Source organism: Psammomys obesus, unplaced genomic scaffold, assembly GCF_907164565.1.
Source record: "Psammomys obesus unplaced genomic scaffold, mPsaObe1.curated_primary_1811, whole genome shotgun sequence".
Taxonomy (NCBI): domain Eukaryota; kingdom Metazoa; phylum Chordata; class Mammalia; order Rodentia; family Muridae; genus Psammomys; species Psammomys obesus.
Window position 1 is genome coordinate 4,163,935 of NW_026590062.1, and position 22,183 is coordinate 4,186,117.

The 22,183-nt window shown below is 47.7% G+C and overlaps 1 protein-coding gene across 9 annotated transcripts in view; it reads right to left on the minus strand.

Moving 5' to 3' along the window:
• Positions 1-2,788: 2,788 nt before the first annotated feature.
• Git2 (GIT ArfGAP 2) overlaps positions 2,789-22,183 on the minus strand; it is a 48,792-nt gene continuing 29,397 nt past the window's right edge. For 3 of the 9 annotated variants that reach the window (XM_055606354.1, XM_055606348.1, XM_055606355.1), the window contains 8 exons: positions 20,709-20,851; positions 18,903-19,052; positions 14,272-14,520; positions 12,439-12,528; positions 8,816-8,898; positions 8,146-8,334; positions 6,282-6,345; positions 2,789-5,571 (listed from right to left, as the gene is read on the minus strand). In XM_055606354.1, coding sequence (XP_055462329.1) covers positions 5,359-5,571; positions 6,282-6,345; positions 8,146-8,334; positions 8,816-8,898; positions 12,439-12,528; positions 14,272-14,520; positions 18,903-19,052; positions 20,709-20,851 — 1,181 coding nt within the window. In that variant the 3' untranslated portion in view covers positions 2,789-5,358. Of the gene's footprint in view, positions 5,572-6,281; positions 6,346-8,145; positions 8,335-8,815; positions 8,899-11,002; positions 11,125-12,438; positions 12,529-14,271; positions 14,521-18,902; positions 19,053-20,708; positions 20,852-22,183 lie in introns of those variants that run through there. The other 6 variants (XM_055606353.1, XM_055606352.1, XM_055606350.1 and 3 more) reach the window with 5 other exon arrangements.

A 22,183-nucleotide genomic window follows, 5' to 3' on the forward strand; every position in this document is an offset into this window, starting at 1 on the left:
ACGTCAGTGAGTCCCCAGGCTGGGCCAAACTGTCATAGATCCTCTTGACTGGTGTTTGGCTCCCAAGACCGCACTGAGCACTTAGACCTCACTGGCCACACCACTGGCTCCTAGCTCTCATAGGTGTTTCTCAGCCTTTCTGGGCTATGGATGGAAATTAGTTTCTCAGGGACCAGTATGGTGGCTTAGTGGTTAGAGCATTTGTCACCAAGTCTGATGAGTTCAGTCCCTGAGACGCATATGGTAGAAAGAGGGGACACATGCACACACACACACACACACACACACACACACACACAGAAAGTAAGAAGTGAGCATCTCTGAGGACACCTGCAGTGACACTGGCCTCTTCCAGTTGTCATCTCAACAGGGCGATCCTGAGGCTCAGGCCTTGACACCTCCCAGGTCTTTCAAGGTGACATGCAGCAGGCCTCTGGTCTCTGCATTGGGACTTCAAGGGACTACAGCCTGGCCCCCACTCCCACACCCCAAAACCTCCGCCATGGCGCCTGGGTCCCCTGCAGTCATCGGATGAGTCCAGACCCCATGACAACCCGGAAACCTGTCTGCTCTCTGCGGTCTCAACTATGTACAAAGTTGATAGGACATGTCCCAGTCTGTTCCACCCCATCACTGTTGTTCAGGGTGATACAGCCACCCTTTGACCCATCTTTCCCTCACACTGTAGTCAGGCCTTTTACAGACTCACATCTGCAGTGTGGAAGTCACTGGCCTGCAGCTGCCTCCTGGAAGCCCTCCTAGAACACGCCACCCTGCATGCTGGCCCAGGAAAGAACCTGGGACAGACGTGGCTCCCAGGGCTGGGCCTGTAAGAGCTCACTCACTACTGAGGCTGTTTGAATCTGCGGTGTTCCACACTCACTCCAACAGCATAAAGCTTCTAAACCAAGCTCTAGAGAAACAGTCCTGCCTGGGTAGGTTAAAAAGTTGCTCGAAAGCAGTAATTATGGAATTCCACTGTTAGGGAAACAATCTGCAGTACGGTGATTTCTAACACGATAAACGGTATTTTTCATCCTGGCATGTGCCACCCAGCCTGGTTTACATGGCAGTGGGGATGGAATCCGGCCAGGGCTTCGTAATGCTTGGCAAGCACTCCCAATCAAGCTCCACCCCCATGCAGTTTTCCTCATCTTGGGTATTTGTCTATACTTTTTCACAGAGAAAGAACAGCAGCAGCCTTTGGAATGAAAAGAAATGTTACTTTATGAACAGGGTCGATGAGGTGGCGCAGCATTTAGTAGCGCTTGCTGCCGAGCCTGAGTGCCAAGTTCAACCTTGGGGACCCCCCAGAGAACTGACTCCTGCAAGCTGTCCTCTGCTTTCCACGTGCCCCCTCCATGCATATGCAGTAAATAAAAATGTAATAAATGTAAAAGATACTGTAAAAGGTAAACGCTAGAGATAATTAAAGTCGTAAGGTGTGAACCAAACCCTACTCTTGATAGCATGCCCCTAGCAGGGAAAAGTCATGGCCGGCCTGTGGGAGTGTGGGAGTCTCCTGCCAGGGCCAGGCTCTGCCTCTGAGCACCAGGACGGACTACATGGGGTATTCTAAATGGCAGTCTATAATGCTAGCCTCGGTTACAGGAGCTGCCAGACTCCTCTCCTTCCCCAGGCTGGGCGAGTCGGCCTCCTTGCGTGCTGCTTTCTTCTCCTGTCAAATGGAAACCACCCTTCCTCCATGGGTTACTGTGAAGATGCAAGGGGTCTTTCATTATGTGCATGTCTGTGGGTTAGACACACCACGGTGCATCTGTGGAGGAAGAGGGGTGCTCACAGGAGTTGATTTTCTCTGCTGTGTGGGTTCCGGCACCAAAGTCAGGTTGTCGGGCTTGGAGGCAAGTGCCTTTACTGGCTAAGCCACCTCACCAGCACTCTGAAGAGGGGACACATGTGAAGAACTTCAGGTGCCTGACAGTCAGCTAGAAGTATAACGTCACGCTCAAGAACTGCTCAAGAGCTGCACACGTGCTATGTGCGGCATGGAGCTGGGGGTGTCTGCAGCAGCAGCCTCAGGCAACCACACAGCCAAGTCAGGGACCACGACGGGTCTGTGATGGGCTCAGCAGCTCTGCAGGGCTTCTTGGAACCTGGCCCAGGAAGCACTCAGGGTGTGAACAGTTCTGGGCTGGGGGTTGTAGGCCGTCCCTGGCAAGCAGGGCCACACAGGGCGTGACATTCCACCTTCCTCAGACTTCATTTGGAGAGGCCTGGAATTGGTCGTTTCCGTCCCCTCCTCCTTCCATCTGGAAGTACCACGTCACCTCCCAGAACATGCTGGTGGGACTGTAGGTGACCCGGAGAAACCCAGGTGCACAGCCCCCATGCACCCCTGCACAATGGCTCTATTTCTGAAAGAAAAACAGACTGCTGGCCTTCAGCGTGAGCTAACTCTATTGCCTCACTGCTTGTTTGGAAGAGGTGAGAGCATGTGCATTGTGTTGACCTAAAAATGAAAGGGTAAGTGTACCTGGAGAAACGCAGGGCTAACAGCTTGGCATGATGGCACATGCCTGAAATTCCTGCTCAGGGATCAGAGGCAGGGGGATGACAGCTTAAGGTATGCCTGAGCTGCATGAGACCCTGCACAAATACAAAACAAACAGGTTGTATACTCAACACAGGAAGGAAGACTAAGGTGGGTGTCCCAGGAGATAGAGGCCGAAAACGCACCTCCCCTTAAAGACACAGTGATGTGGGACTCGCCCCAACCCCACCCCGTGTCTGGAGAGGTCCACCAGCTGGAGGGAGGCACATGACCACAGACACTTCAAGAGACTGTTTATTGCATGACTGGCAGGCACAAATTCCAGAACAATTTTACACAAGGGGACAGTAACTCCAGGAACACAATGTTTAATGACAATGAGAAACAAGTACAGGAGAGTAAGCAGCTCGGGTTAACAACTGGGATGAGATGCAGCATTTGTTTTGTAAAAGCATGGGCGATATCCAACTAGGACAAGGAAGGAAAGGAAACTGGACTACACGAGGCTCATGGGAGCCGTGGAGGACCAAAATGTGCTACTTTCAATGAGGGTCACTGGAGTCAGGGTAGAACACTGACACTGTGATTATAGTCCCAATGGCATACAACACTGGACTTAGTCTTTGGCAAGTTAAGAACCATCGTGCTGAGGCCACGGGGCCTTCTGCAAATGGAGCTTGGGACAGGGTCTGTTCATCAATTGTACCTTCATCTTCTCAGTCTCCAGAAGTGAGGTACACAGGCACGAAGGCAGAATGCCAGGGAAGAAGGGACAGAGCAGCCTGAGGGGAGGCAGAGCTGCCTTGCGCAGGCAATGGGACCCACATGCAAGAATGGCCAGGACAAGCATTGAGACAAGATGTGTTTGCCTATAGGAACAGTATATTCTGACCCCAGGTCTCCTGCAAGACTCTGTGTGGCACCTCCTGCTGTTTCCTCAGCCTCCACCAGGGAGCTTCAGCCTGAGGAAGACAAAGGACTGACTGCGAACTCTGGTGTTCTTGAGGGCATCTGGAAATGCTGCACTGGCCCCATGTTCCTTGATTTTCTATAGACAGTGTCCTCTGTGGCATGTCCTTGCCTTTTCACAGAAACACTGTTCCATCTGACAAACAATTCTCTTCCTAGAAGCTGCTTAACAGAGGCCCATACTCCCTGGGGATCATGGGAAACATGGATTGGAACCAGAAGGGCAGTACAGTCCTTGAAGCAGGCAGAAAGCTTGTAAAAAACAATACCTGAGCTCAAACTAGCAGGCCCCTTTCTAAATGCACTCCTGGGTATCCCACAGGTTGCCTGGCTAGACAAGTGCTTCTGGAGAGCTGCTCCTTCCCCAGACCACACCATTTGAGGCAAGCTGACCTGGTGCACCTGACTCTGTAGTGGCGCTGTTTCCAGGACAGAATTTGGCCAAGCCACAATGGTGATGAGTCAGGCTCAGCACACAGTGAGGTGACCTCCACTTTGATCATTCCCACAGAACATATGGGGAAGAGACTGATGGTGACTTCATAGCAGCTGATTGCTGCCTTCCATGGCTGGCTCAAAGGCTGCTTCTGGTGGCCAGCAATGACAGCCCTCATGTTGCAGTTTACAGACCCTAGAATGTCTGTGTTGACTGTCCACATGGCGTAAAATAACCCAAATTCCTGTTATCTTGAAAAACCAAAGGTCTGGCAAACACAGGTCCACAGCAATGTGAGAGGAGCAACCGAGAGAAGAGCTGCTGTCCTTGCCGGAGGGGCGCGCTCTCCAGATGCCCTGGGATCTGCTGTGCAACTGGCTGGCTTCGCAGCCGCACTGCCTGCTCTCTCAGGTCAGGGCCTGAGCTCTACCCAGAACAAGACAGGTGTGAAATGCTGGGACAGGAATGGACCAGAAAGAGCTGTAAGTACTGTAACACCAGTGCTGCCATGGCCTGGATGTCAACCTCTGCCCCTGCAGAGCTTTGGGAGAGCTGCAGCCAGCCACAGCAGCTGGGAGCTCAGAGTACCAGGGAGGGGTGGGGGAAACGGAGACGGCTGCTTCTTACTTGGGAAGACATCCTTCCAGAGGAGACATTCGAAGCTGTAAAGGGTGAAAAGATGAAGGGTGCACTATGCTGTCCACCACGGCAGGGGCGTCAGCAACAGCCTGCGAGAACTGTGGTTCTGAGTGACTGTCTGGCTGGGGGAAGCGGCCCTTCACAAGGGGTGGTGCTCCTGCCCTGAACAGGATGTAGAGCGTGGATTCATAACTACTTTTCTGGACATTATGGAGACTTCAGTATGATGGTAAAATCTTTATAGGTAGAAAATCAAGATAAAAATATTAAATAACACAATACAACATGGTACAAAAGTTAGAAGTGGGTTACTTCCTTGTCCCTCCTGAGAGGTGAGCTCTCTTTAGGGAGTGGCGAGGACACACTCTCCACGCACATACCGAGAGTCCCCGCTCGGAAGGAGCAAACACTGCTGAAAATATTTTTTTAAACCCAACTCTCTTATCTCTTAAGAAAATGTTTTACTAAAAATATCAATTATAGTTTTAGCCATGGGTAGAGATTTTTAAAGGATGGAAAAGTTTTAACAAACTGAACAATTACTTTTAAACATATCTGATAATGACCTAAGCGCTTGGTGACAAAACAACGGAACAGAGCTAAGCGGCAAACAGGCACAAATAAGGCAATGGTTAAATTACAGTCGAAAATCTGTTAGAAAACATGCAAAAATAATACTGAGTTTTCCTTTTAAAAAGTTTTACGTCATCATTAAACGTGTCTGTAAAAATCTGAAGAGTTCACATCTAAACTGAAGCTGGACTCTCAGAAACCTAGAAAACAGAAGACAGCGCCCTGCAGTTCAGTTGTTGTTCTCTTTGGTGGTGATCGTAACCAGCTGTTTGGCGGCCTTGGCGATATCATAGGCACACTGGATGACCTGCTGAGTGACCAGCTGCACATCCGTGGGTAAGCTCGAGTCTCCTGGAAGGGCCTTTCTGCACTCCGACTGGAGTCGGTAGGCACTGGACGTCAGTAACCGGAGGGAAGTCCTCACCGTGTCAGACTTGGGTTTCTAAAATCAAAAGTACAGCTGTTTACTGTGGGCTGCAGGGCAAATCCAGCAGCAAGGAGGAAGCCTGCTCCTGAGAGTGGCGTGAGCTGTTCCCTAAAGTCCAATTGTTTTCAGTTGGGTATTATTTTATATATTTATTTTTGGTTTTTCCAGACAGGGTTTCTCTGTGTAGCCCTGGCTATCCTGGAACTCAGTCTATAGACCAGGCTGTCTTTGAACTCACAGAGATCTGCCTGCCTCTGCTTCCTGAATGCTGGGATTAAAGGCGTGTGCCACCGCTGTCTGGCCAATTGGGTATTTTAAACATTACCACTCTACAGCCTTTGGCCTAAAGAGAATGAGATGCTCTGCATTTGAGGGATTTTAGTAGTATACACTATTTCTAGGTATCACGTAGGTGATACAGCCTGAACTTTATTGCTTTGCCTTGCAGCACCTGACTTAAATATCTACGTCTTATTAAAACTCATATTCATGCACAGTGAAAACATCTCAAAGACCTATAAAATGACATTTTTAAAAACAATGTGCTAAAAAACATAAGGAACAGGTTACAAGCTGTCTGTAAAACTCTATGGTAGAGGTTGGCCTAGCATGCACAGGACCCTGGTTTCAACCCAGCGCCTTGCTCCTCACCTAAGCTAACATAAAGGTCAGAAAGCAATGCTGAGAAGTTCATTTGAAGAGAGTGAGTGGGAATCTCGACTTACCTTGGGGAACAAGGCAGCCATCTCGGTCACCGCAGCATGTGTCCTCTCTGAGCAGGGGATATAGCTGTGAGATATTGGAGAGGTCATTAAAAAACAGCTCAGATGATTCAGAGGGAGAATCCTCAGAGGCCGGTCAGATTCCATTTATTTCCTGTTAATGAATAGGCTAAGGCTGTGGCCTGCTCTGTGTGCCCACATGAGAGCAGGCACATAGCTACAAACCAGGCTCCCCATCCTTTCATGAACACTCCTGCACCCTGAGAAGAAGAGTCCCAGGCCTGAGATCTAGTGTATGATCTGGGCGACTGAGGTGAGGATAGCCTCAGCTCATTTACATCTCATGTCTACCTTCCTGATGTCTAGAAAGAAGGGCAAGGTGAAAAGTAAAGGACTGGAACGCACACAGCTGCATCATTCAGATGCTCCCAGCAGCAATGGGGGAACTGCTTCACATCTGTGTCTAGAAACGGCCTTTTCCACACAGGCATGGCGGCTGACTTGTGATGAGAAAGGGAAGAGCCAAGACCTTGGCTTTATGTAGGATTCTTTAGCACGCTGACAAAGCAGAAGGGGGTCGCACTTGGCACACTGTGCCAGGTCTGCAGCCTGAGGACTGCTTGTACAAGGTGTAGAGGGACAAACAGAAACGTTGCCACCACGCCTTGGTTATGTGCAGGACTGCCCCACTGCCTGGGAGGGACATGGGCACAGGAAAGTACATTTGGAGGCACTTTCTGCAAGGAAACACTGCCAAGACTTTGTAGGTTTGGTTGACAAAGCTGTTTCTAAACATTGCAGACTCAAAGCCTCAAGTAACAATCTTTCCCTGCTTTTTTTTTTTAAATCATAAAATTGACTTTTGAATAGTCTATCAAAAGCCATTTCTATTTCTAATTTTGTATTACTTTGTGTCTCTGTGTGAGTGAGTGATAGAGAGGAGAGAGATGACAGAGACATGGCCATGAGCAAGCGAGGCTGCAGGAGGGCTGGCGGCAGGGGGGACTTGCTGGACTCAGGGAACTAGAACCAAGACAGAGGTGCAGGCACACCTAGGTAAACTTATCCTGATGATAAGGAAGCAGAAGGGGTGAGGCTCCCATAGCACAGCCCCATATCCCAAAGGAAAGTACAGAACCCCAAACAGTTAATAAAAAGGCCAACTCTAGTTTCAAATCAGAAGCATAAGCCAATGGTTTTAAAATCTCATTTTCTCCTGGTCTTCAAAAGAAAGATCGAAATCTTCCCAAATTGAAGCAAATCCACCTTGCAAGGTTGGAGGCATAAAAAGGCTGCGGGCACATATCTACCACCATCAGAGAAGGATCTACATCAGTGTGAAGCACCAGCAGTGTTTACCTGTGTAAGGAATTGAGCACAGGGCATCCAACAGACTGGGAGCACTCAGGGAGTGGCTCTTGTTTAAGACTCCCTTATCACTCTCACACAGTGCTGTGGAAGTTGGAGCGCTGTGCTGCTCTATGTCAAGTTAACATGTGTAGCTGTGTGTGCACAGAGAAGCCAGGCAGCTCTAGAGTGGCCTCCCCTAAGAACACCTTGTCTGGAAACCTTGTCCTAAAGCCTCTTGGAAGCAGCAGTGGCCAGAAGATTCACTAGCAGTTGTGAGATGGCTTCTTCCCCTCACCCCAGGGAAGCTGCTGTCCTAGTATACCATACTTTTACTTCTAGATGTATTTATTTTCAGATTACTTTGTAACATGATGAAAGCAATAAAAACACCACACTTAAAAACCCCCAAACTCAGGACGTACGGGTGGTGCCTAAGTTCCCAACCACCCTGAAGTCACAATGGAACTCAAGCAGGCCCTGCAGGTATGGGCATCCACTCCCAGACAGCAGCCCGCACCTGTCATGCTTGCTCTCCTGGGCTGCTCTTAGGAGCTCCTGGATGTTTTTGGTGATCTGTTCGGTCTTCCGGATGACATCTTCTGTGCTGGGGAGGGTGGTGCTGGGGATCACGAGCGTCTCTGCTGTGTCTGGCAATGAGCCATCACCTTGCCACAGCATACTCCTTTGCCGTCCCTTCCGGTTTGACCTGTGGATAGTTACAAACGGCTAAGCATGGCCAGCACTCATGAGCTGTTGCTGCTCCTACGACTCACATCTCTGGCACTCAAGCAGGCTGTTCCTGTGGTCTCCTTTATCCTGTTTAGCAGGAGGACTCACGAGCTCTGCTTATCAACCAGCATCTATGGCTACACTAAGACCTTTTCATTCTGTCCTGGGCTGGAGGTGAGGGCTGCTGGTAGACAGGGTGAAGAAGGGAGATGGAGGAAGTAACAGATGGAGGGCACAGCTACCTACAGGCTCGACAGGGGCACAGCACTGCTGTAGCCCAGCAGGTGCTACACAGCCGACAGCGCTGAGGTGCCATGCGAGTGCAGAAGACACACAGTGTGTGATGCCAGAGAGCTAGGCCAGCTCAAGCCCTGAATGGTCTTTGGACACAGGGTGAAGATGGATAGCCTGTCCTGTCTGCACTAACAGCCAACTCCCTCACTCTCCTGTGCACATACACCATGTCATCTGGCTCAGTGTCATAGGCAGTGTTGTCATAATCGCTCTCCGGTGTGCTGTTCTGCTTCTCCAGCCTGGAGGCCTAAAAAAACAGAAGGGACCCCATTAGTTTTGAGCATCGTGGCCTTCCTCAGTCTTCCCAGGGAAGTGTTCCTGCCAAGCTATGTTACCTTCATACCCAGAGCTCATTTGGGAAAGGAGCCAGCCTTTTACTGGAAATCTAGTAAAAGATGAGTGAATAGTGGGTCCAAAAATGTTTTTTTCACTTGTGCACCATTTCTTCTTAGTTTAAGAGTAAGCCCTAAACAGACCCTGGTGCCAGCTAAGTCTGACACAGTCACGCATGCACTCAAACACACTTATCTCTTGCAGTTCTGAAAGGAACACAGGTTTATAATGGAATGAGATGCAGTTGGTAACAAACACAGCAGCACTTATCTGAACACAGACCTTCAGAGCTGGAAGCTAACTCACATTATTCCATTTAACACCAGATAAGAAAAAAAGATCAAAACAAGCTAGCTGTCTGTTCTCAGGCAGAGCACATGAGCAGAGGATGAGAGCCTGGTCTCAAGCCATCTGCAGATCCCTCCATTACTGCATGCTTGGGAAGCTTGGATTGGCTGCTGCTAAGAACTGCTTTCAGGAATGGTTTTTATGAGCCCTCAAGAAAGCCATGCACTGTCTATGAACCAAATGGATTAGCCCAATATGACTCATAGTTCCAAAACACTTTACTTGTTTCCCAAAATATTTACCTCTGAAAATAGAAAATGGGTATAACTGTGAAGATTAAAATGAGCTGTATCTTCAAAGCAGGAATCCCTACAAACGGATTTAAGGGAATGGCAGCACCGTTAAAGGGAGGGCCTGTCAGTGTGACAAGATGTGTCCAGGATGAAGTCCTCTGGAGGAGGCGGGGCTTGGAGTGTGTGGAGAGAACAGTCTCTCAGTGTTTATCTGTGTGTGATAATCCCTCATCTAGAAATTGGCATAAGCTGATGCAAAATCTAAACTGATTACTGATTAGCTATTTCCAGCTGTGCACCCTGTACTTAAGCCATGTTCATCAACACACATAACTAGGAGATTCAACTGATGCAGGAGAGCACGGCAACGGCTGCGATTGTAAAAGCGTCACCTACACACACCAGGCAGTGTATTGTATTGCTAGCCAGAAAAATGGCTGCTAAAGAAGTTGGCTGGGGGAGTCTGCACAAGGCCCGTAGTTTGGCCAGCCCTGAGGTGGGGTGCCTGAGTCCTGCCACACTTTGCTTCTCTCTGTTTGGGGCCCTTGACATTTCCTCCTGGACTTCCTGTTTCCCCATCTATTGAAGACAGAGGGGTTGGCTTCCTAAAATCCACTATGAACTTTTCACCCACTCCAATTCATCTGGCAAATGATTAAGTGCTGGCTTGGAGCCTTATGAGATTATCAAGCTAAGTTCTTAAGTTCCTGCTTCATGGCTGGCAGATTGTAACCCGTTTTAAGTCAGGGGAATACAGCCGCTAAGGACTGCTTTCAGGGATGGTTTTTATGAGCCCTCAGGAAAGCCATGCACTGTCTATGAACCAAACGGATTAGCCCAATATGACTCATAGTTCCAAACCACTTTATTGGTTTCCCAAAATATTTACCTCTGAAAACAGAGAATAGGTAGAACTGTGGAAGCCCTTGTAGCAGATGGAGGGGGTACCATATTCAGTTCAAGGGCAGTGAAAGCAGGCTTCTGCTCTCAGAACTCCTACCCCACTAAGACCTTTCTTGCCTTTTATAGGGAATGTTTGACTAAGCTTTACTTAAAAAAAAAATTTCAAACACATACGCACACACACAAACTACATTTTAATTATGTTAGTTCATTCAGAGCTGCTCCAATGGGGGGAAAAAGCTAGAAAAAAGTATTAATACCCTCCATAATTTGTATTTTGAGACAGAATCTTGCTAGCCCAGGCCTGCCTTACATTTTCAATCCTTCTGTCTCTTGGAATCCAGTATCTCTATCGATGATTTTTGCTTTCCCTGATGCCAAGATGACAGTTAGAAAATGAATACATTACCCACAGTGATCAAAAGTGCCAACATCTGTTTAAAAATCTCAGAAGAGTGAGCCACATACCCACTAACAGTGCTCAGGAAATTCTCTTTAAGTGCAGAGGACAACCACCCAGGGACAATTACTTACGTACTAAGTCCTCCTCCGTCGTCAAAAAAGCATACGGGATTTCAATGTAGCCAGCATTTAAGCTTATGAGAATTACTGTGAGCATGCAGAGCCAGGATTGTTAAAGTGCTGCTCTCTCAAAGCTGTTAATAGAAAAGTTACCGTATAGCTGGTGTTGGTTCAGTTATGTAACAACTTGCCAGTTCTGTGCACCGACAAACCAGGGAACCCTAAACCCAGGACTAAGCTCCCAGAGCTCTGTAGATCCTAGATGACCTCTGTTCACTGTACACAAAACCCTGTCATTTCAGCAACTTGTCAAGCTACCAAAACACTGCAATTTTAAAAACAACAGAATCTTATGGGTAGTTAAGAAGGGCCTTTCTTGGCTCTTATTAACAAGATTATTAACACAGTGGGAGGTTTTGTGACTCTCTGACTGGAGCATTGGGGCAGAGCTCTGTGTCACTCTCAGGACTGCTCAGAAACACCCAACAGCAACAATTCTTTTGACTTAACTACTTCAAAAGGACTGAGAGAAAACTCAAAGAGAGCTGGCTAGCCACGTGACCCTGGCAGTAGACAGGGATCCTTATCACACTTGTTGGAGACCTCTTGCCTATGGTTCCCTTCCCTCTTGTCACCCTTACTACAGACAAACTGAGCTGGAATCTGAAGGGTGAGTCTTCAGGCTCTTCCCACAGCCTTCCTCAGGAGAAAATCATCATGCTCTGTATATACATGAAAGCATTTTTCTTTTTACATGACAGTCCCTTTGGGAACAGGGACCATGCCATTTAAATACTTTGCACTCTTTAGCTGCCTTTCTCTAAGGTGGGTGTGGGGGACCCCCAGCCCCTCTGGAGGACTTGTCTGATCATGCTTTGCTTTTCAGAGTGTGATTCACAGAGCAGCAGAAGGGCTTGGCCAATCATTACAAGTGGACAGCTTTAAGCCTGTGGCCACCTTGTCTTTGCACTGCTAGCAAGCATGACAGTACCAATCAAGGGCAGGGTTTGTAAGATGTGATATGCTAACCCAAACATAATACTTTTAACTTCATAACTGTAGCTTAAAAAAAACAAAACAAAATGAAACCCTGGATGGATTTGCCCTGTTGTATTTAACCAGCAGCCAGCTTAGTTTTCTGTTTGCTTGCTTGTTTGTTTGATTTTTAACAAGACAGTGTGCTTGGAATGAATGTGATGGGCTGATTTGTGAGCTTGGTTAAACAGGTGAGAAGGAGCAGTGTGGAGTTACACAGAGGGAGGCCAAGTCTCTTCAGGTACAGATGTGCATGAGCGCATGTGCGGCTGCTGTGAGAACCCGGGAGCAAAGCGCTGCTTCATGCAGGACAGAGGGCAGTTAGCAAGGGCAGGGTCAGAAGGGCCAGCGCCCAAGCAGAGTCCAGGAGCACTGCCCCTCCTCCAGGGCAGACCATTTAGAGTGTACTTAACCCTTCGGGTGCTTTCATCCCTGGACCAGGAAAGTGTGGAGGGGAAGGAAGGCAGAGACGAAGAGGAGGTCACAAGTGCACTCCTCCCAATCTGGAAGTGGAGAGAGAAACAAGCTTGGGAAAACACAAAACAAATGAATCCCGGGCTCCCACCCTACAGCTTGTGACACAATAGTCCCATGGGCTCAGTGACAGCTGTGACACACCTCCTCTGCACTTAAAAGTCCTCCTCTCCATAAGGGAAAAGATAGCATAGCTGTCATAGCTGTGCGCAGCTTGTGGTGACGCTTGTTCTCCAGCTGAGAGGAGAACATCACACAAGCACTGTGACTGACTGACTGTAAGCTGGTGCACACCATCAGCCCAGTCTCAGTACAGACATAGCGCAGCACAGCAGCCTCGCACACTAACTCCCTCTAACTCAAGTACACTGTGGAAGCTACTAAGCTGCCTAAGTTTTCTTTCAGTTATATAAAAATAAGACTCTTTTTTACTTAGTTCAATGGCAAATCTATCAGGTCAACGGTCTTCAAGCATTAAAACCAAATAAAGGGAAGATAAGACAATACACCTCTGGTTACAGACTCAGTTTTATCATCCTCAAGTCCGATAAAATTAAAATCAGCTCAATTTATTGGATCTTATCATAACTTCACATGACTAAGAATTTTATTGACATTCTCTATGTACCTAGAAGAAATAAATTTTGATGTTCAAAAGGATAAATGTTACACTCTGAAGAAAGAATTGCATAAGGCAGTTTAAGCCTGCTGTGGTCTGTGAACACAGACATAGTCATAATAAGTCAACCCTGAAGACGGAATGTTTTGGTGTTTGAAGGCTTGGCATCCCAATGAGCGCACCAATACAGCCAGTGAGGACCTGCTGCAGAGCAGTCTTGGGAACTGACACTTTGGGTGGACATACAGTTTCTATTATGTACCTGTTTCCTTCATTAAAAAAAAAAAAAAATTTTTTTTTGAGATAAGCTTTTATATAGTCCAGGCAATCCTCCTGCTTCAGCTCCCAGTGTGCTGCTATAACTGCTGCTTATGCATCTTTATGAGGTGACCAAGCCATGCTAACAGCCTATGCTGAGGTCAGTAAGAAGACGCTGATGTCTAGAGTCCTCAACTCCATGTATCAAGTCATGGGGTCCAAAAAGAACAGCTTGGCTCCTAAGGGCTCCAGTTCATAAAGGGGGCATGTCTCTGCCTACTTTGTTGTGTTTTTAAAAACATTATTTTCTGTGTGAGTGTTTTGCCTGCATGTATGCATGCCATGTGCATGCAGTGCGCCCTGGGAGGCCAGAAGAAGAGTGTCAAATCTCCTAAAACTGGAGTTAGAGCTGGTTGGGAGTGGGTTATGTGCCATATTGGTGCTGGGAACTGAACCCACGTCCTCTGCAAAAGCAGCCAATGTGCTTAACCACTGAGCCATGTCACCAGCCTCAACCTCTGCCTATTTTGAGGACAAAGACATTTCTGTTAGTGACTTTTACAACTGGATTTCTTTGTGGAACTTGGGAAGAAGCTTTACCGGAAAAACGCCAACAGAGGCTGCCTGGGAAATGCACCATGGAAAGAGAGGAACTGAAGAGAGGGAACTAAACAAGAGCCAGAATGCCCTATTAGCCAAAACCTTCCAGTCCACAAGCCCATGTGCTCCTGGTTACACTGGGAACATTTGCAGATGTGTTCACTCTGCAAATACAGGAGACCTCTCAAAACCCAGTTAGGCAGAAGAGAAGCAGCCCAGAGATCTACAGGGTCAGTGGAAGGGACACACAGTCAGACTGCACAGTGGGGACAGGACGAGCAGAGGAGCTACTTACATGAGCAGGGAAGGGTTGGGGTCTTGTCCTGCCTTCTTCGGGGTGGCTGGCTCCTCCCACTGGTAGGTATGGTTTCTGACCTGATCCAGTCTCATACATGGACATGGGCCTACTGCCCCGGGCAGATGGCCGGCGCTTTAAGGAAGAGTGGCTGGAAGTGTCTGGGTAGTCAGAACCAGTCTGCGCCTGATAGGCATTGGTTGTGGCCTGTTTCCTGAGGCTTGAATTCTCAGTCTGTAGAGTTTGAAGCTGAAAGAAATGTTTGGCAGTGGGCCTGTGTTTTTGTACACTAGTCAGACAAAGCAAAGTCAAGGACACCAAGGCACCATGATCTGATGAGAGCCTGAAGCTAGCTGAGATGCGAGTGAAAGCGACGATGACAACTCCTTGTGCAATAACTCACTTTTTCCATCACACAGGCTCCTTAGAAACTCAAGTCTGACCACCTAAGAACTTGTCATGGTGGGACCAGAAAACACTGGCAGACAAGCTACACTCTGGATTACCCTAAGGCTATTTCAAGGAAGAGGTTCAGAACATTAACCATGATTCTTTTCATATGGCCCTTAGCAATTTGCAAATGGGAAAAGTGACATGAGACACCATGGAAGCAGCACAAAGACAACTAGCGTTGCTGTGTGAAGCAAGAAAGGGTGAGGTTCAGCCCAGGAAAAAGTCCAGTGTCTGCTGCTTTCCAAAAAGCCAACAAGAAAAATTTGGATCAAAAAAAATTTTATTGCATAGCACTTTTGATATTCCAAACAATTCAAGCATGTCTTTAAAAAAGTATAAGGGATCCAAACCACAGTAAGTTTGCTAACTTAATGTATCACAAAAAAAGTGCAAGCTACTGGACTATGTTAGCATCTTCACAGGAGGGGTGCTCCATGAGGTACACTTGCTTCTCTCTGCTGATCAGTCCTTTTCTGTCAGGGCTGGTGCATCTGGCCTTTCTCTCGTTTGGCTTTGACACCCAAAAACCATGCAGTCGGTGATGTTGGCTTTGGATAGGCTAGGCTGCCTGGTGCCACCTCACTCTGGTCAGACACTGTCACCCGAAGGTCCTGAACACCTGTTCCAATTTTCACACATGAGCTGCTTCAAGTCTGAGAGTTCAGCAAGGAATTGTGGGGCTGGCAACTTACACTGTACCCATTCTGCATCGGACCTTCACCTCTGATGGCACCTTCCATGTCACTGTATGGGCGGGGTGGGTGGGTGGTGGTATGAGTTCAACTGCCTGCTCTGACAGAATGTTCACTCTGACCACACTGCCCTCCAGCACCAAGGTTTTAAGTCTGTGAACAACCATCTCCTTACTTTCCAATAGCAAGCTCATGCTGTGCTGGGAGTTAACTCTCAATTTCTATTTAGAAAGCACCGATCTGTGGAAAATACACCAACAGTGGCCGGTCCTCTTCATTAATTAGCATCGTTTCCAAGCAACTGTTAAATGTGAAAGATCAGATATAAATCACACTACTTTGCCAACTCTACTGAAAACTTTAGTTTTGAAATGAAGTCAGTACTCCCTCTGCTATGTAAACAGACCCCAGGTCTCTGTATCAGTAGTGCCCACTTCTGCAGAAACATGGCTTCCTTGCCTATATGTGCAACCTCTTCAAAGACAGAACCTCTAGAAATTCCTGCATTCCAGGGTACAGACAAGTGTGAATGGCCTGTCAGGATTATCAATGGGGATTGGGTGGCCTCAGTGAAATGGCCATAGTCCAAAGACTGAGGCGTGTAAGCAGTTACATCCCTAAGCACAGGGCTCATGTGCCTGCCTATGCTGAAAGCCCGCTGAGGGTACTCCGAGCATGCTGAGAAATCAGACACTCCCTGAACACTGTGGCGGCCTCAGAAACATCCAGTCAGGATTTTGCCCAACTGTCTTCTGAGAGGAACACAAGTTCCTTGTTTCAAATGCCCCAGCCCCTTGCACAGGGAATTTAATCTGGGGCCTCAAGCACAGAGGCATGTGGTCTCTCAGAGCTTTGCCCCTGGCACACCATGCCCTGGAACTGAGACAGAGCACAAGTTACTCAGGCTGCCTCAAACCAGTTCTTAGTCCAAGAAGGGTTGAACTTATGATTGTTCTGTCTCCGTCTCCAAAGCGGCTGGGATTATAGGGACTGTGTCAAATTCAAAGAATTAATTACTCTGCTTTACAAAACAGATGCCTTAAGATAAATTTCAATGATGTTCAAAAGAACCAGGCTACGCTCTTTAGAAAAAATATGGCAGGAAAGAAAGCTACAGATAACTCAGTATCTTCAGAAATCAAAAGCATTTGTAAGAATCAAGGAGATAACCAATGAACAATGGCGCCGGTCAACATTTATTTGTGTGTATGAGTGTGCATCCAGGTGAGTGCCCACCAGTGCACGTGTTTAGAGGTTGGGAAGTTGGTTCTTTCCTTCTTCCATCGGGGTTTAGGGAACTGATCTCAGGTCATCAGGCTTGGTGGCACGTGTCTTACTCACTAAACCATCTCCCCAGTCCTTGCTCTACATTTCTTAGAAACTCAAGTTCCCTGCTTTCAGAGCTCTGGGTTGTCGCTAGCAACTAAAATAAAAACAGAAAATTACTGTGTATGCATATATATGGTGTCTGAGAGCGGTGCTTAGAGGACAACTATGGAGTCTTCTCCCACCTTTATGTGGGTGTCGGGACTCGAACTCAGGCTGTCAGGCCTCTATAGCAGGTTCCTGCGAAGCCATCTCACCAGCCAATTTTTAGTTTTATTACTTTTTTGCAAATGTGTGTGCGTGGGGAGACACTGGGCATTTTCTGCAATCATTCCTTCTCTCTCTTATGTATGGAGGCAAGATGTCTCACTGAGCCTGGGCTCGCTCCTTTGGCTAGTCTGGCTAGCAGCTTGCTCTGGAGACTCCCTGTGACTGTTTCTGGTGCTTGGGCACTGCAGGTGGACCACTGTGCCTACTCTGGTTTTTTACACAGGCTCTGGGAACTTCAATCCTCATCTTGTGTCACATAGATGGCCTCTATAAACATAAAAGGAGAACTATGCACAAAAAAGGCGATGCCTGGCAGACCAACTTAAAAACCCAAGTTTTAGGGAAAAAAAATCACCCAAGAAACTGATAAGGCTGTGACTGCACTGACTCCCAGTGTAGTATGGTTACACTGTGTATGTTTCCTTCCTCAGAGAAAGAAGAGAAAACAAAGTTCTCTGCTACAGCAAGGGGCTCTTGGCCTTGTGGTTGCAGCTGTGCATCAGCCTAGATGGGGCCGCAAGGCAGGATTGAGCTCTGATTCTAAGTGCTGAATGATCTGCAGGCGCTTGCTGTCATCCTCTGCAGTACAGCATTGGAGCCGCTGACTTCAAAGGCTCTTACAACCTTATTCCCTAGTGAGCAGGGGTGATTTTTCGGCCTTCCTTTAGGAGATGCACCTTGTGACCAGGACTTACAGTGTTTGAGTCTGAAACAGCATTCCTCAACAACAGCATAAGAACACAAACCAGTCTCTGTTTTGTTCCTCCTGGGGTACGTAAAAAGTCTCTCAAGAGCTCAGTGATGAGTGCAGTGTCCACAAAGTAGGGGCACTACTTGTTGCTTTCCATTTCCCGCTCTCATCCATCTGCATCCCCTAAGCACACACCTTCCTCCTGCTGCCCACTCCTGCAGGTGAGTTCACTCATGCAGTCCTGAGTCTCTGGAGCAGAGGCTCTCAACCTTCCTAATTCTGCACCCTTTAATACAATTCCTCATGTCATGGTGACCTCAACCATAACATTATTTATTTCATTGTTACTTCATAACTGTAGTTCTGCCACTGTTACGAATCATAATGTAAATATCGGTGTTTTCCAATGGTCTTGCGCGACCCCTGTGAAAGGGTCGTTCGACCCCACCACCCAAAAAGGTTGAGAACCGCTGTTCTAGGAGAATGGCTAGGAATGTGCTGAACACATGGGTTGGATCTCCTTGCTAGCCCAGGTGGAATGTGTGGGAAGTCTGCTGTGTGTCCATTCCTGCTCTGAGTGATGAGTCTTAGTGACAGTAAGTTGAGATGCTGGAGAGGGTTGCCAGGTAGCAGTCAAAGTAAGTGCTAGGACCTACATGCTGATAAGCATGTTCTTTTGCCTGCTCTGTCTACATGGTGTGATTCATCTTAGAATCAGTAATGGGGGAGGGGGTACAGGGATCACATCCAAGTAGTGGTTTCCAGATTCCCAGGAATCCTAGGATAGGAGAAAGCTATGCTGTTTCACACAAACACTAGGCTCTTAGGGCTCTCCTAGTTGAGAATTTACTCTGAATGCATTTTTAAATGCAAACCCAAAGCCTTGTGCTCATATAGCATACACTGAACTATATCCCCAGCCAAACAGAAAAACAGCCCAGGACCTTTTGTGTGCTAGGGAGATGCACTATCACTGAGCTACAGTCCCTAGTCCTACTCCGGATGCATTTCTAATCAAAGTACGTCATTTCAAACACCCACACACATCCTGCTTTCAGGAGGATAGCTTGGCCCCAGTATTTCTAGGTCTGTTACAGTAGATGTTTTTCTTCCCTCTGACCACAAGCATGGTGACTGGGATTCTCCCTTCTACTATGGGATCAATGAGTCAGCCATCCTGGCATTTATTAACATGTTACCTTTTTCTGCATAATTCTCAGCTCGTCACTCAAGTTGTTATTCACCTTCATTAGCTGCTGTATCTTGGCCTCAGAAGCCACTAGGGCGCTTTTGACCTCCATAAATTCCTGCACAGTGACTGGTCCATCTGACAAATCTGAATCTAGGCTCTAAAAATAAATCGGGAAAATGTTCACAATCCGAGATGATGATGTTAAAGACTAACAGCTAAAGAGTTTCCACCTCTGGCCATGCCAGCTGAATTGCAAAATTAAACCAAATGAAAAGCAGGGCACTACTGTACTTCTGCATATCTGAAGCCAGAAGTTCCTACAGGAGCAGGCAGGGGGCTGCAGACCTATATGGACACTGTCTGTCTAAAGTCTGTTCTGACTTGCATACATTTTCCTTGCTAATTCAAAAAACTTCTTCTTTCATTGGTTCATTCATTCCACACTACTTATTGAGCAACAGGCAATTTCCAGGAGGATATATCTGAGGAGAGAACAAAGATTGCTGCTTCCATGGTGTTTACATCCCAGCAGCACTAGAGAGGGAGTAACTGACCTGACGTGTGGCACACAGTAGGACGGTGACTAGTGATGGGAAACATACACTGGAGCAGGGTGGGCTGCAAAAGCTGCATGGGTGGAGCTGGGGTGAGCTCTGAATAGTGCCTGAGGAGCTGAGGCAATCAGTTAGAATGTGTATGGAGAAGGTTCTGATCTGGGGGAGAGCTCAGCTAGCGACTGAAGGGAACATGGGAACCTAGTCAGTCAGTGCAAGGTCTATCCCTGATACTTGGCATTCACTGAGTGGACTCCACCCGGGCAGCCCAGGCAGCGGTGTTGCTTCTGCCAACGTAAATAGCAAATGCTGGCCATATCTCTAAGTCCATCCCCCTGCTTCAAGCCTCCAGACCTTTCTAGCACAGCTTCTTGTTTATCACTCTTAGTGCCTGTGGAGTGCCTCTCTGGCTCAGTCCTGGGAATTCAGCCCTCAGTGGAATGGAGCATTCCAGACCCTTTGACCCTGTCACCTGTTCACAGTTTCTGTCACTGGGGCCCTGTGGCCCAAACCCCGAGGCAGCTCTGCACTGCCCTCTAGGCTTCAGTTCGTCACTGTAGTGTCATGAACCTCATGGTGTGTGTGGCTCTTTCAGGCTGTTCCTACTCATGAGCAGACTTGTCCTGAGACCCTGGTGGTTCCTTCTCTCTGCTCAGACTTTTCACCATCTGCTCAGGCCTCAGTCCCACACATCCTGTAAGGCCTTGTCTAACAACCTCCTCCCTTAATGTTCCAGAGTGTGACGTTCTCTCTTCCCACCCCCTAGCTCATCTGTACTTTATGACGCACACCGCCTGTACAGTGTACCCTTTACTGTCCCTGTCCCTCTTCCTCATCAGTGACATCTTCAGGGAAAAGGAGTTGAGCCTCACTGGGAAGATGCACACAGAGAAGCCACAGAGTGCATAAAGCCTCTGGTCACGGCTCACATAATGAGTCCTGACGTCAGCGTGGCTGACCCTCACTTGCTCGGGACAAAGGGCCTTATCTTAAGAGCACTTATTTTTTTTAGCTTTGCTTGGCCTGAGGCAGCAGGACCCAACTTCACCCACTTCCCAACACCTTCGAAGGGCTAACCCTTGCAATTTTGCATGCATGTTTCATTTTTTGGCACAATTGTGTGTGCTTTTCAAATGGTGCTGGGACCTGAACTCGGGCTGTACGTGTTCAGCACACATTCCGCCATTCAGCTACAACCCCAGCACGAGAACAAGTTTTAAATAAAACATGTCTGTCCTGTGTGAGGTGTGTCCTCTCACCTTCTGCCGGCTTGCCTTGCTTGCTCTGGTTTCCACATCTGTGTCCTCGTCTGAGGCCACGCTGTCATAGTCTGGCTGGTCGTTGTCCTGGCTCTCAGTGCTGTGCTGGCTACTGACTGTTCTCAATATGAGTTCCACATTGTCTGTTCACAGAAGAAGAAGAACTATTTCACACTTAAAATACAGGTTTCCTTCTGAAAAACTATTAGGATGAGTTTCTGGTTTAGCCATTTAAAAGCTGGCTGAAAGAAAATGGCAGAAATAGTAATGGTATATTCACACCCATAGATGGCTAAGAGAAAATGGGAGCATAACGGACAGCTCCACAGAGAAGCTAAGTGTTCTTCATTCAGCTGCCAAGCCTGGAGAAGCTCCCTGAGCTGCCAGACTGAGGCGGTAAGTCTTGGGTTCTGCACACATGGGGCACTGCTTCACAGCATAAACACACAAAGGGAAGCGAGGCACCTGCACTGTGACATGCTTAATAGGGGAATGGCAAGGTAAACAGAAAGCAGCCGGCATGGTGACACTTGTCTTTAATCCCAGCATCAGGGAGGAAGAGGCAGGCCATCTCTATAGTTTCAAGGCCAGCCTCATCTACATACAGAGTTCTAGGACAGCCCAGGCTACATAGAGAGAGACCATGCCTCAAAAACAAACAAAACCCCAGAGAGCATATAGCTTAGAAACCAGGTGCAAAGAGTATGAACAGCAGCAGCCAGTCACCTGAATCCAGATTAGAAGACAGACAAGAGGAGACAGGTTTAGTGAACACACACGTGTACATTATCAGTAGCCTCCGTTCCATAGATGGGGAGCAGTAAGCATTTATAAACCTCCAAAGACACTTGGTTTATTTGGGGAAACTCAAATAACTCCAGTTCTCAATGCTGTCTCACAGATAGCTTCATCTGGACAGTGAATTCTAATTTCTTAAGAAATGTACTGGTCCTATTTTAGCCTTTCCCCCCCCCCCCCCGCCCCGACAGGGTTTCTTTGTATGGCCTTCGCCTTAATTCTGTAGGCCAAACTGGCCTTGAACTCAGAGAGTCACCTGCCTCTGCCTCACCGAGTGCTCGTATTACCGGCCTGTGCCACAATGCCAGGCTCTATTTTAACTTTTAAAACAAAGCTTTAAAATACACCATCATTCCAATACAGACGTAAATAGATGGCATACAGTGTGGACACTAATGAGGCCACCAGCACTCCTAGTCATGCCAGGAAGATGCTCATCAAACACACACCTTCCCCACTGAACTGGGAGTTTGTTTTTTTGTTTGTTTGTTTGTTTTTTTTGTTTTTAAGGCAGTGCAATCACAAACAAAATATACGAATGGGCAAATGTGGTATTAAGTAGTCTATGAAAGGTCACGTATACAGCATGAAAACTGAAGCACAGGTGCAGGAAGGTACTAGCATCAACCTCAGCCAGGAATGTGCTCTGGGCAATGCCAAATCTGCTGGTGGGGAGC